The sequence below is a fragment of the Pempheris klunzingeri genome, chromosome 7 (assembly GCF_042242105.1).
Source record: "Pempheris klunzingeri isolate RE-2024b chromosome 7, fPemKlu1.hap1, whole genome shotgun sequence".
NCBI classification, from domain to species: domain Eukaryota; kingdom Metazoa; phylum Chordata; class Actinopteri; order Acropomatiformes; family Pempheridae; genus Pempheris; species Pempheris klunzingeri.
The window spans coordinates 18815842-18830788 of record NC_092018.1 but is presented as its reverse complement, the minus strand read 5'-3'; the positions used below and the strand labels follow the sequence as shown (position 1 = coordinate 18830788).

General features: G+C 41.9%; 1 protein-coding gene across 1 annotated transcript; it reads right to left on the bottom strand.

Annotated features, from left to right (window-relative positions):
- Positions 1-3529: 3529 nt before the first annotated feature.
- ddhd2 (DDHD domain containing 2) lies at positions 3530-13741 on the bottom strand. Its single transcript, XM_070833330.1, has 19 exons — positions 13506-13741; positions 12735-12925; positions 10995-11187; positions 10110-10303; positions 9883-9972; positions 9655-9775; positions 9459-9548; positions 9225-9366; positions 8892-9100; positions 8753-8814; positions 8527-8646; positions 8354-8449; positions 7929-8087; positions 7211-7366; positions 6817-6919; positions 6572-6733; positions 6274-6378; positions 4660-4828; positions 3530-4487 (listed from the first exon to the last, which is right to left on the bottom strand). The coding sequence occupies exons 2-19, from the start codon at positions 12840-12842 to the stop codon at positions 4406-4408; spliced, it is 2361 nt and encodes a 786-aa protein (XP_070689431.1). The 5' UTR covers positions 12843-12925; positions 13506-13741; the 3' UTR covers positions 3530-4405.
- Between the last annotated feature and the right edge of the window lie 1206 nt (positions 13742-14947).

Below are 14947 nucleotides of genomic sequence, written 5' to 3'. Positions count from 1 at the left end.
GTACAGTCTAAGGGCTCTGGAGTACTACTAATCACACATGAATAGCTCTGCTGACGGTCCGCCTCCTCGCTCTACTTCTCCTCGCCCTCCAAAATCTCTCTCTCTCTCTCACACACACACACACACACACACACACACACACACACCATAGGCAGCTTACATTCACTTGGTAGGCAGTGCATAGCCTTTAAAAGGATAAAGACAGAGAGTTGGAGTGTTGATGGAGGGGGATTGTTTAAAGACCACTAAGTCCAAGGAGTTGGAGTGAGTGTGTGTGTGTGTGTGTGTGTGTGTGTGTCATGGGGGTATCTGGCAGGGCTGAGAGTATTGTTCAAGCGTGAAAGAGTCTCTTCTATTGTGAGTCAGCTGAATACCAGATCTGAGGGGGAGGGATGGAAGATGATGGAGGGAGAGTTGGCGGCATAAAACACAGCCCCACTTGTTGTGCCACATTCCCCCTACCTGCTGTGACCCAATACCCACCCCTGCAGCCTCTTAGATATTTAGCATGACAATACACATGCATACACACACACACACACACGCTTGTTTGCATACATTCATTTCCAAAGCTGATCACTGCCTATTGATCTCTTACCCTCAAACTAAACCTGGACACACTTCAAAATCAGGTCATCAATCAGGCATCATTTAGGCTGATAAAGACTGAACAAGATTAAGAAGAAAGTGTAAAAAGCTTCTTAGACATTTAACCAACTCTCCATTTAACAGTGTATAAGACATCCTTGAAATCTTCTTTAAAACAGTCTATGACTAAATCAGTAGTCGATTCATCCAGTGAGACAACAGCAGAGCCCCTTCATGATAAAAGAAGGAATTCATACCTCCTCATTCAGTCCAGACCCATCCACATGGTCTCTTTTGAAGAAATGAAAAATGGGTAAACCCCCCCAGAGCAGTGGTGAGTCCCCCAGAAGTGGAGCCCAGGACAGGCTCGCCTTTGAGAATAACTCAGAGGCTTTAGTGCATAACTTCCTCCCACTGAAAAGAATCACATGAGGCTCACTATGGAGGTCCTAACTTCTGAATGACTTTGATACGACTCATTACAAGTGGGCGCACAACTCCCCACACACAGTGAAATAGTTAAATACCTTTTTACCACAACCCATGGTAAGATATGTAGCTTGTCACAGCCACTCACCGTTACTATGACCACTTGAAACTCGTTAGCGCCATAAACTACGAGAAAATACGTGGACATTTGTTCCATGTAGCCGACAGCCTCGACGAATAACTTCAAAAGCAAACTCCAAAACGCAACAACAAGAGTTAAACTTGCCTCATGGTTGCTGTCAAAAGTTGTTGTTAATTCACCCGCTGCGAGTGATGCTGCTCTCTCACAGCACTGCGCATGCTCCGGTGATTTACCATAGCAACGAGGTGCAGGCTGCACGTCACATTTACTCAGGTGCTGCACTCACCTGTGGTTTACTGCACTACATTCAGCTGTAGTTACTGGTTACTTTGCAGATTTAGATTGATAGTACGACATATAAAATAAAAGTATAGTACTGCACATTTAGTAATTTTATCAGCTTTATCAGCTGCAATATTAAATCTGAGTAACACATTAAAACACCACTGATATAATCCAGTAGTATAATATGCGATTCTGAAATGGACCATTCTGCATGACATTTACTTAAATAAGAGTTTGAATGCAGGACTTTTACTTATTGAATATTTTTACCCTCTAGCATTGTTTCTTTTATTGAAGTAAAATATCTTAGTACTTCTTCCACCACTGTTAGGCTGTATATTTGATAGCTGCTCATCAAAATACTGTTTATGTGTATGGTTTCTCTGTTAAACCGCCTCCCTCTTTGCTTTGAAGGACTATTATTGCTTTGTAAATTATGCAGTTTGACTTAAATATGCTGTAATTCTGTACATTTTTCTTTTACTACTAATATTGCGATGGATGATGTTGTGACGGCCTTGTGATGTCTCCTTCCCTGTTCTCCAGCCAGACTCTGGAGAAGTGAGCATCAACACCTGTAGGTGTGGTCCAGGCATATAAAAGGCCATCTGTTCTCTCTGTCTCTCTGTCTGTCTGTCTGAGCTGAATTGCCAGAGCCCTTTGTTGTTTGGAATGGGCCTATTTTTGTTAAATTATTTGGTGGAAGTAAATATCTTTTCTGTAACTTTTGTGTGAACTCTCTCACTTGTTGCAGCCTGTGAGCCAGGGTTGTAACAATGTCAACATGATCAAACCCTTAAAAAAAGGTTAATTTACTGGATCTAAATCCAAAGAACACAAGACACTTGTAATGTTTTATTATGGCACACACATGTAACCATATTCATAGGGTATGTACTTATAAAGTAGAACAGCTGTTTTTGGTATGTATCAACATATTAGTACTGAGTGTAAAAACAGTAGTTAAGGAAGAGGAGCCAGAGACCATTTTTTACTGTTCAGACACTAAAAATGACAAAAACAGAGACGGTGTTCATTCAGTATTCAGTGCATTTCTAAAGAAAAACTGAAGAAACCATTAAATTAATTCATCTATTGTGCGGCTGTTACACCCAGAGGGCTGAGATACAGGTCTTTCAAAGCTTTGGTGGTGAGGGCTGTGGCGCCCTGACAGTGCAAAACATATGAGTCATTCATGAAGTTAAATCACTCTAACGCAGAGTTTCTCAACTTTGTAGCCCGAACCCCATGTCGCTTTGCATGAAGGTGCATTTTGTGATATTTATAACACTGGTAATTGATAAGTGTTTCATATATATATTTATATAAAACACATTTATTTGCTTTGAAACAAACTCTTTATACTCTATTCTGGCGCTTTTTAAATCAAACTCGTATGATTTAAATGTGAAAACGCTCTTGATAATGAAGCCGTGAGATTAATGAACATTTTGGGACTTAAAAGTTGGGCCAGGACCCGAACATGTTGAGAAACTGCTGCTCTAACATGACAAAAAAGTGCATGCAACCACACACAGACACCTTGATAACCTGATACAAAGGAACAGATAAGAGAAGCATGTACCACTGTAATATTGGCCCTCAGATTATGCAAAAGTTAGAGATGTCAGTCTGCATTGGAATAAACCACATGTTAGAATAAAGAATATAATAGAAGTACACGAGGATATATCAGTGTCAACTGCAAACTAGCATAAAGAAGGAAGCGGTAAAGGGGGAATGGCACAGACCCACGGGAGAGAAACTGGAGCTGGCCTTCCTGTACAGTTCGCACACTGCTATAATAAACATACTGTACTCACACACACATACAGTGCATACTGCACGCACGCGCGCACACACACACACACACACACACACTATGAAAAGACAACCAGCTTGTCCTTTCAAGCACTTGCATATCTCACAGAAACCTTCATTAGGATTACTTTGTTTAGATAAATGTGCTGATATGTTCAAACTGAAAGACATAACGCAAGTGAAATAACAATGTGATTAGAGAGCAAGGTAAACTTGACTTTCAATGATAATGTCATCACAGGAGTGGTCTGTGAAATGAAAAAAAAAAAAAAGAGCAATATCAACATTATTATTACATTGCACACATTTAGGAGTAGCAGCTTCAAGTGGCCTCAATGTTGTCAGAAAGAAAATATAGCTGCCAGGAGGATGTGAAACAAAAAAACATCAACCTTCATTATCCATCAGAAAGTACACATTTTATGGTCAACCAAATTAAACCACCTGGCCTGATTCTTTATAAAGGTAAGCTCTGATGTTAGGCTAAGGGAGAGCTTACTTGGTGAGGAGCATTTGAAGTTTAAAGGGTCAGGGTAAATATAATAGAAATAGGAATAATAGTTGATTGTTATCATTATTATGGTTGTACATCTTTGAATTTTGGAGGCTGTACATAGGATGAAAATATATCCCAGTTTGACATGTAATCCTATGTGATAAACATACTTGATACATAACATAATGTGAAGTACTGCGTGTGTCTTCGGGTTAGAATCACAATTAGTTTTTCAATATTATTCAGCTGCAGCTATATGAATGATATGTCAACAACTGTTGGTGAGTGAAAGTGCAAAGTAAAGTACAACAGCGAATGTCTCTGAAAGATACAGAAAGGTGCAATCAGGCGCATGACAGTGATGTTTGGGTGGATTTTAAACAACTATCAGACCAAACCCAGTCCTGCAGTAGGCGGCACCAGGAGGCCACTGCTACCGCAGAATCAAGGTTGACTGACGGATCTGAACAAAGATCACCTGACTGACAGTCTCCACTGTCAGGGGACGATAGGGCAGGGCAGTCAGGTAACACCCACACGGTAAGGCATTCTGGAGGAGGATTGTGCAGCCTCTGACTCTGTCAGCTGTTTTTTGTTTCATCACTTTCACGTTAAAAAGCAAGTCTACATTCATAAAAACTTTATTACTGTTGTGGCTGTTCAAAGGGTATTCCTAGCTTATCGTAGATCTCCTTCAGCAGCAGGAGAGCTGTATCCTCAGATTCCCTAATAGACAGAAAGAGGAAAACATAATTTACTTGAAGTAATGATCAAATTCAAGTTATTATTTGAAGTAATAATCACATTCAAGAGAAGTTAAATGTGATAAAACAAAGAGAAAATATCAACAACAAGGACATGTCTGTAGTCCGCCCCTCCACAGGTATGCATGACTCACCAGTAACACAGATGGGACTGGATGGCAAACAGGTACTCGTTGAAGCTCTCGATGGGTTTTTCCTGAAGTACAAAGTCGATCCTTCGTCCTCCATTCAACATTCCCACTTTAATCTCAGGCTCTTCTGTTGGTTCTGCTGACACTGAGGACTCTGCCTCCTCACACACTCCTGCTGGGACAGAGGTCAAAAAAGATGAGGCTGTATAGGGAGACAACAAAAACAAGGGCCTGTTTATTTTGACTCATATTTTTTGGTTAAATGAGATCAGATCAGATAATGGACAGGAAAGTAGAGAGTAGCAGCTGTCTGCAGCAAGCAACATTCAAACCTATGCAAGTGAATAAAACTGAGATTAGTCAACAGCGATCAGTGATCCTTCTGCCTATGCCGAGAATATTTTATGAGATGATCTAAGGGGTGCAGAATAGTTTGTGATTCTTTCGAATTACACTGCATAATGCGTTTATAGGTAAAGACTCGCACTATAGGTGTTTTGAGCTTAAAGGTTTATGTCATTTAAAAACATTGTAGACCCTTAGGTTCACATACGATGTTGAGTAAATGCCATTGAGGTGGGTCAGTTTTGTGATGAATGATGATATGTTACAAATGTATTGTTGTCTTAAGACAACCACAAAGACCTGGTGAGCTGGCAGCTGATAGCTTCTCACAGATTTTTAATGACTATTTCTACAAATCTCTCTCTCTCTATATATATCTATGGCATTACGTCAACCTGCAGGTCCACCTCAAAATGGAGTCTGTTAGCTGTTCTCTAGTGATAACTGTTCTGTTTTGCATAATCAAAAGCAGGGTCTATAAGTTATTTAAGATATTTATTATCATTATTTAAGTAGCAGTATTTTTTGAGCATTATTATTTTTTCTGAGTATTTTGTGCAGATCAAAGTGAAAAGTGAGACAAAGAAGGTAGCCTGTAAAAGGAATGGAGCTGACAGATTAAGTACTTGAGGTGCTGTAGAAAAGGGCAGGACGTGTACCTGCATGCAGCTACGGTAGGGGACCTTTTACTGATTACCTGCAGGTTGAGGTTCAGCCATTTACTCTTATTAAAAAAAAGCAGAACACTACTATTCAACTTGTCCTACTTGTTCACTCAATTGGCTTGGGACGTTGACAGAAAGTGAAGCAGCCAATAAATCCAACTAATCAGAACTGACAGCGGATAGAGCGGGAAGGATCTGACAGAGGAGGCAGTAAACTGAAGATTGAGTTAAAGATTGGAGTAAAGCAGTGGTGCAGTTGGGGGAAGGAGGAGCAGACAGAGTAGTGAGAGCCTGAGGTGATTATGCTACACATTACATAACATTTGCTCTTAGTGAGTGAGCAAATGCGCCAAAGTAAATTGTGCTTTTATATATAAATGCTGCAGGTAGAGCAGCACGGATTTATCCATTAAAACGGGTATTAATAGTATTTCATTTAGCCAAGGAGGTTTATTAGAAGAAGTTTAAGTTTATATGGGCTAGTAGGCTATCACTGAATCAGGTAAATTTATGGAGAAAATCAGACTGCAAAGCTACCAGTAAGCTAGAAAGAGTTGATTTATTCATTTCTCTCACTTATTCTTGCCAAATGACTATCCTGGCTTACCTTGAAAGTAATGCTTATGAAGGGCCATGGGCCACTCCAGTATTTTAGTCCAAAAATCAGCACTTTTCTCTTCCCTCTTTGCAGAAGCAGTGACTGCAGCTGAGGCTGAGGTTCAAGGTATAGCGGAAAGGGAAGCAGGAGCAACCACCAGACAGAGTAGAAGAGGGGAGGGGAGGGTGGCAACATGCAGAGAGGAATGACAGGATTATGAAAAGACAGGGTTAGACACACTCTTTTGCACACTCACACAGACACACACCATCCACAAATACACAAAGGCAAAAAGTGCTTTTACTACCCTGTGTCTCCTGAATGTCTCTCTCTATTGTAGTTTCTCCCTCCTCTACTGGGGGCAGTGCAGCCACTGGCAGTCTGGCAAAGGACTGCCATGCTGTCCTTAACGATCCCAAAACATTGTTCTTCAAGTCCGTGCTCATACGGGTCAGGCTGTCCTTTAATTCTATTGGAGAACCAGAAGCAGAGATTATCATGAAGTTGACTAAAGAAAAGCCAAGACGAGGGGAGAGAAACAGACAGCCATACCCAGGTGCATCCTCTTGCGGCCTTTATGGTGTGGGATCAGCATGGGCTCCAAATCCACCTCTGACACAATCATAGGCTCTATCCGATAAGCCACAGGGTCATACTACACCGCAATAAAAGGGAAGAGATGAATGTTACTTTTTATAGATATACTCTATATACTTTGTTGTGCATGTTTATTGATAGCAAAAGTTAGATTAGACCAGTGTGTGTGTCCAAGATTATTAAATAAACAGTGATGACACTGCTACTAGAGTTATTATGTTCATTCAGTTCTGTGTTCATTTCCAAAATGTCTAACCATTAATGGGCTGATTCACAATAAAAATAAAATTTGGAAACATTCAGAACTGCTCTATTCATGCCTTTTTGCAGTAAATATGTGATTACTCACTGGGTGGTAGATGTTGTAAAAGCTCTTGCAAGTTGGGAATGTGTAGTTGGGATCGACACGTTTAAGCCCACGAACGGTCAGGAACATTCCAATGGGAGAGCCAAAAGCAAAAAATGTTTGAGGGTGGAAAGCCAGCTGTGGGTAATCAATTGATACCTGTGGAGACGGTGGGTCGAAAACACGGATGCTATTCAATTTGTTAAAAACCTTATCAACACAGTTCTTGCTCTAAGACGATACAGCTTTTCAGATAAATAGAAATTCTTTAACACTTGTCTGGTGCACAAGACAACAGGCAGAGAGTGTGACAGCAGCTAAGAAGGAGACAAGGGAGCATTCATGCAGGAGTGGTAGAGCACAGACAGAGTGTGGTATTGGGTTGTACGACTCAATGGGACAAAAATGGTAGCCTCAGTAATGACACAATGTACAAAACCCTATTGCTCATAAAATAACCACTACAATTAAGTCGCCTTGACTTTTCCATGACCAGACCCGACTGTATGTGAAGAGAGACTACGGACACCGTGCGATCAAAGAGGGCTAAGAACAAAGCCTGAAAGCTTTGGGACACCATGTGAGACACACCTGTCCCTTGGCTATGCCTCCATTGGTCTGTCCAGGCAAGCAGGGGAAGGAGAGAAGCAGGAGGGTGATGCAACAAAGTGTTTATCTACTGGTTCTCCCAAGCACAAGATCGCAAGTTCAAATGTTGTACCTGTCCAATGCCCACGTCAAAGTATTCGTAGTCTACAGCACTGGTGACCGACTGCGCCCTGTGAAACTGGGACTGCTGCTGGGTTCCGTCGTCACTGCTGGCCATTTCAGCTGGAACTTGCAACCCTGGCGCCAGACGTACTGTTCCTGTATTACAGTGCTATTTAGATTGAGAAATATGAAGTTATTGAAATCATATCACAGCTGTAGATAATTTATATGGTTACTATCATTTGGAAAGAGAGCCCCCAAGTAAAAGAGGATTAAATCAAATTAGCTGCACCAAACAGAGGGCTTCTCACTGTTGTCTACAGACAACCAGTTGCCTTAGACAATCTGGTCTGTCCATAAAATGTAAAAAACACAAAAACATGCCACATATGTTCCAAAACAAGAAAACCTAAAAGATTAAAGACTATGTTCAACCTCTGGAAGCCATTTCCTCCTGACGTAGTTCAGGATCTTCTTCCGAGGACCAAGAGGAATTCCTAAACCTTTGAGATCACTGTCTTGGCAAAGAACCTAAAAGAGGAGATCCATTAGTTTTTATACATTACACTCAAATTTGTATGCCCATTGTGTGTGTGTGTGTGTATTACCAGGGACTCCAGGTCTAAGTTTTCTGCCTGTAGTGTATCCAGGTATTGCTGTAGGCCCAGTCTGGTCAGAGTCTGCTCCAGAGTGTCACCGCTCAGATGAAAGGGCTCATGAGAAGGGGCCTTAAGCACAGGGAGGGACAGAATGGGAAAACTTTCTTATCTCCTTATAGAGAAATATGCATTCTTTTTATCAGTATTTTATCTTTTACTGTGAGTGTCATCGTACCCCCTTTCTGGCATCTGTTTCAGTCCTCTGATTGGTTAGCAAGTCAAACAGGATCAGTGAACCTGCGGAACGAGACAGCTGAAATGTAGCTTTTCGATGGTTTGTGACTGTGTGTGTGTCGTGTTTGTGCATGTCTTACCCAGACTATGGCCCACTACCGAGATTGCCCCATGAAACTCTGGGTGTCTCTGTTTAAAGAGGGTGTGCAGCCTGTTGATCTCTGAGGCCACTGTGTCCACTATAGTCTGGCAGTAGGTGGGGCTGTTATAGAAAAACAGGTCCAGCAGAGTGTCGTTGGTGAAATGTCTCAGCCTGCTGATGCTGGGTAGAGTGATCCTCTGAATGTCCCTGGAAAGTGGGGGAAGAGAGAGAAAATAACACGAGGGAAGACATAAGCATTGGAGACCTAAGTAAGACTATACAATAGAGGAATCTAGTTTTGTCCACTCTCTATCTTTCTCTTCATACTTACTCGTCCACACCAGTGGCATCCCCGTGTAGAGCGCTGTGCCAGTTGACTGGAAGGAACTCCACCCTTCCTATCTTGCCGTCCTGCTGAGCATGTTTGTAATGAGACGCCAGGAGGGACAGGGAAGCGCTCCTGAAGTCATTCACTGGAGAGAGACAACAAACAACATGTACACATACATACAGTGTATGCTTATATATATAGTGTACACACACACACACACAAAGTCACACTTACCACACTGTATGATGGATCTGAAGCGTAAGTCACATGCAGGACCAATGCCATGCACCATAAAGACAAGATGGTCCACCTTTTCTGGTTCACCTGAGAGCACACACAGAAATATGAACTGTAGGTGATACTTGTAATGTTAATTGTAGAATGTGTTTATATTCCAGTATATCTCTCACTGGTCCACCCACACACATACCCTCAGGTATTTCTACAGAGATGTTGTCCACTCCCCGCTTGACTGTTCGAGGCCGGGTCTGCTCTGAGGGTGAGGACACCCACTCATCCTGCAATCCTATTGGCTGGTACTGCATTATCAGCTGAGGGAGGAGCAGGGAAATTGAAGGAAAAATAAGACAAGAAAACAATGTGCCTAATTTAAGAAAAAATGATATACTCAGAAAAGTCATGACACAGCAGGCCTTGCCTTGGGATTGTGTAAGATGACAGTCTCTCCAGTGGGAAACTCCAGTTTTCTCTTCCATTCGTCCAAGGTCACTGCTATCATATATGCCTCCTGAAAAATTGGAGGATGGGAGGGGAAGAAATCAATGACAAGCAGGTGTGAAAAGAGTAACTGGGGGAAGAGCAAAGAGGACAGTCAGAAGTTGTGGGAATGAGCAGTGTGGTGGTACAGGGTCAGTGCCACACTACCTCCAGATTTTTGCTGAAGTCCTCAGGGTAAGGCATGAACCTGGTATCTTTATCTCCTTTATAGAACCAGGTGCAGCGGCGGACTTCAGTGGGACCTTGCTCCCAGTAGACAGCGTAGCGTTTCCTCTCCTTGACGTGAACGTCAAACCGCTCTCCATCCACAGCTACCACCACCTCCTCCCCCTTGTCTTCAACTGCACAGTAAACACACGCATACACAAGTAGATACAGCATTAATGAGTCACTCTTCAATAAGGAGGAAGAGTAAGTGTGCTAGTGCTCTACTTTAGTTCTGGCAATAGAATTGCAAGAGAACATTTTCCCTGATGTTACACTTTTTTGTTAAATGCATGGAGGAAAAACATAAATGAATTCAATGTTTATAGGAATATCCACGGTTACAGTGATTCTGAAAGACAATCTTTTTCAAACTAAAGTTTGTTGACTCAGCATTTACCCACAGGACTATGTCGTTACTTTGCAGTAATGACTGCTCATTGATTTTGGACCTCTGCAGCAGAATAATATGGACCTATCCTCTATGGAATGTGAAGAAAGTGACTACCATCCTATCTTATATTGTCAAAGGGACTTATATTGTCAAAGGGAAAGACAAGATCATTGCTTGTTTATGGAGCCCTTATATAGATTTTTTTTTTAAAGTCACAGTTTCAAATGATTTGAGAATTCTTAACTATTGTTGCTTCTTGTAAACTGCCAGTAATGGTGAGTATGTCCTGTCAGAGTCTAAAGCGTCTCACTGGGCAGCAAATAGCAGGTCAGCACAACTGTTTACAGCAAACTCGCTATTTTCTTACTTTTCACATACCTTATCACAAACACCTTTAAACATAATGTACATATAAGGTATATATGCATGCTTACCATTGTTGAAGGCATTCTCTAGTTTGTCAGAGTCTTCTGTGCTGAAAGGAAGCCAGGAGGTGCTGTCCTCAGCCCGTCGACAGAAGAACCAGTGAGGCTGCACTTCTTTATAAGGGGCTGGGACCGACTCCATGTCAAGCATCTCAAAGGAGGACGTTGACGAAGGAGAGGCCTCATCTACCACAGGCGACACCTGAAATGATGACAGCATGGTCAAGGTGCTAAAACAAATGTTTTTTTCTTCATGTCAGCAATATTGCTCAGTTACAAAGTAAAAATTAAATGCCTGCTATATACACCTGTGTTTTCAAACTATCCAGCGTCCAGTCTGTAGCGTCCAGAATAAGTAAGTATAGAAGTCTGAGCTAAGTCTGTTCCATTAAGCTTCTATCGAGGAACCTGAGACCATCAGACAAAGCAAAGGACAGTCGGACAGGAAGGGATCAGACCCCCCCACGACCGGACGCACAAAGCCCTGTTTTATTCTTTCCTCCTCTACAAGCTGCCTCTTGTCTCTTCTTCTTTCCACAACTGACACAGCTACAGATCGTAAACAACCTTTTTCCGCTGAATATCTTCCATTCACAAACAATGCTGCCAGTAATACTTTTGGCATTCTGCAATTTGTGTGTCGAAAGAGAGAGCCTGCCACTGCTTGACACAACAGCAAACACCCACATTACACACTCTGCAGTGTAATGTGCATAAAGCAGATGTACAGATTTCACATAAGATTTCTAAGGAAGACGCCCCTCCTAAGAATTAAATCTTGTTGATCTCCTCGCAAATAATACCTTCCTGTTCCTATATTTGGTTGCACATGAGATGTAAAACAGAAACAAGTTGTGCTTCTACCTTATCATTGACAGGCAGGTACACACTGACTCTTACTCTGGACACCATGCTAATTTTATCGTCTCTTCTGGCGTACATGCTGTGTTCAAAAATTTACAATGTGTGAATACTTTAGAGAGGGACAGCATGTGACCTCCACCTATACCCCCTCCACAAGCAGACCTTTTCTACTTTGCCCTACTATCATTCAGGAAAATAATGAAGCAGCCATTTCTGCCTCAGGGGACAGGAGTACAAACAATCTCTTTGTACTTTTTCATTTGTTAATGAGATTTACTAAGCGTTGAATGGTTTTGCTGCCTTGGCTGAATGTTGGTTGTTTGTTGTGTGAAGGGTCACTGGTAGTTCTATCAGAAACATAAACCTCTTAGGGTTTATCACAGATCAGCCTAGCCCAAGACAGAAAATAAACCTTGTTGGAGATAACACATTCAAAGTGCACTTCTTTGATTAAGACAAGCAGCCTTTTGTGCCCCTAAAGCAGATCAATAATAAACAATGGCAGGACTGAAAATAATCTTTAACATAAACGTAAATAACCCATTGACAGTCTACTGCAAAATGATGGTAACTGTGAGAAGTCAGACTGGGTCTTCTTTCAGTACAGCCCATATACATTTCAAAATACGTACTTACTTACTTTGTAAAACCAATCAACCTATCTTGTTGCAATGAAATAAGGTAAATACTGCTCTGCAGAAATAAGGCCAACAGCGCTCTGTAAAGTATGCACATGTCTATAATGAATTAATGTTTCTCCTTGCCTTAAATTGAACCTAACCCTAATCCCAGTCCCAACCAGTCAACACAGACATGGAGAACAGTGTGTCAGGAAACAAGATTTTGATCAAACACTCATACACAAAACCACACATGTACTCTCACCTGTTCCTCAGGAGTCTTCTCTGTCGTGGCAGTCTGAGTGGGGCTGTTAGTGTTGACTTTTGGGGCAGTCTGAGATAGACCCCCCCTCTCACCAGGCCTGTATGACATTAGCCCAAGACCTGATCCCAACCCTCAGCTGTAACCTGAGGGGGGCAGGGGGCCACACAAACACAGCCTCTGTAACGACCCAGCTGCACACAGAAAGAGAGAAACGTGGAGGAGGTCATCACAACAATGACGCGACACGTTATAACCTGTCAAACATCAATGGATCCACTTGTGACAACAAACTGTTGTTGACATTTACTTTTATCAAAGCACCATAGGTGATGTGATTGAAGGACAAACGAGTCAGATGAAGTTAGCTCACATCCTCCCAGTGGTTTAACTTTACCTAGCTGATAAGTGAACTAATGCCAACTGTCTCATCGGCTGCTGGGATGTAACGATACAATAAAAACAGTCAGGTTAACAGCTAACTGCTAGCTAACTGTCACGCGATGGTTGTACTATCTGTTGATGTGTGGCACTTCTTTACATTATGTTGAACTAAAGTAGCTGGTGTCAAAGGTTATTTCTCGTTTTACTGGTGTTTTTAAATAACAACAAACGCATCACAGAGGCTAAGCAGTGTTAGCGTTGGTTCAGGTTCATGCTAGCTGAGCTACGGTGGCTGGACGGGACACTCGGGTTAAGCTCTTCCTTTTTTCATACTGTTGGTGTTTTGGACGCTATAACACGAGTAGCAGACAGTCGTTAATTTAAACTCACCGACAACTTCTCATACAGTTAAAGAAGAGGATTTGTATTCGTTGTTTAGCTCGCTCGGGCTAACTCGGCTAGCCAAGGACAGCCTCCTGTCAAACGATGTCTCGTTACAGTGTTGTCGGAAATATGACAATTACGAGATAAACGTTCACGACCGCCATGACTGACGTCCAAATATAGGGATTAAACAACAATTATTAAACAGAATAAGCTTTCTGTTATCCAAGCGTTTTCAAAAATGGGACGACTATGAGGTTAATTGCGTGAACACAGCGTCCACTGCAAATAGACAAAAATATTCGTAATAAATTAACTCTACATTAAAATAAAATCCTACATTTGTTTTAGGTCAGTATTCAACCGTAAAACAAAGTAATTTAAACTCTAAATTAAATTGTCACCGAAAACATGACATGTTGCGTGAAAGAGCCGAGCTTCGTGTTTAATCGATACATTTACGAGGAGCACCTTAAGGCAACATCAAACACCACAGCATCACCAGGCCACCGCCCCCTCAAATGTTAAAGACACACACACACACGTACACACACAAACACACACACGCACGCACGCACACACACGTACACGCACACAAACACACATGCACGCACACACGTACAAACACACACACATACAAACACACGTACAAACACGCACACACGTACAAACACACACGTACAAACACGCACACACGTACAAACACATACACATACAAACACACACACACAAACACACACGTACAAACACACACACATACAAACACACACGTACAAACACGCACGTACAAACACGCACACACGCACACACATGTGCGGGATTCTTGCAATAGCAAACAAGCCTCCTGTCCAGATTAACCTGGACTGAAATATGCCCAGGTATGTGTAAAATGTGATTGTAAGAGGTGCAGGCACCTGAACAATGATAGAGCTCTCACACCATGAGACATATTCAGACTAATTTTTGGCATTTTAACTGTCTCATGGTAGCTTTTCAAACAAACTATCACCAATCAGAGTCAACAGCACAACACAGAGGATACACCCATACTTTAGAGGAATACCTTAGAGGAATATATGTGGTTTAAAAAGTAATATTCTATGTTTCCTCTGTTTCCTTTAATCCATGTAAACATACATTAATTCATTAACTGAACCACAACATTTGTAAAATGAAATACTTGTCAAAAATAGCCTGACTGGGACTGTGGTCAAACCACTGCCTAACACACTGAGTGCTCAATCCCCACCTCTCCTCCAGGGGTTCTGGAGTGAGGGAGGGAGGAGTGAAAAATGCCAGGGGTAGGAAGAGCGAGTAGAGCGAGAAGTCATAGACACACCCAGTCCAACAAAGTGTGAGAGTCATGCAGAGTAATGAGCCTGTGTGGAGCAATAAGAGGGTGTGGCTTTTTTACTCAGGGAGCACAGATAAACTGAGTTTGCCTTGCA

What these genes read in the sequence shown, in the direction of transcription:
- ddhd2 (XM_070833330.1), bottom strand. Translation starts at nt 12,842, where the DNA reads ATGTCATACAGGCCTGGTGAGAGGGGGGGTCTATCTCAGACTGCCCCA. An exon ending in TCATCTTACACAATCCCAAG is followed by an intron (nt 9,776 to 9,882) that starts GCAAGGCCTGCT and finishes CTCCTCCCTCAG; the next exon opens with CTGATAATGCAGTACCAGCC. An exon ending in ACTTAGACCTGGAGTCCCTG is followed by an intron (nt 8,450 to 8,526) that starts GTAATACACACA and finishes CTCCTCTTTTAG; the next exon opens with GTTCTTTGCCAAGACAGTGA.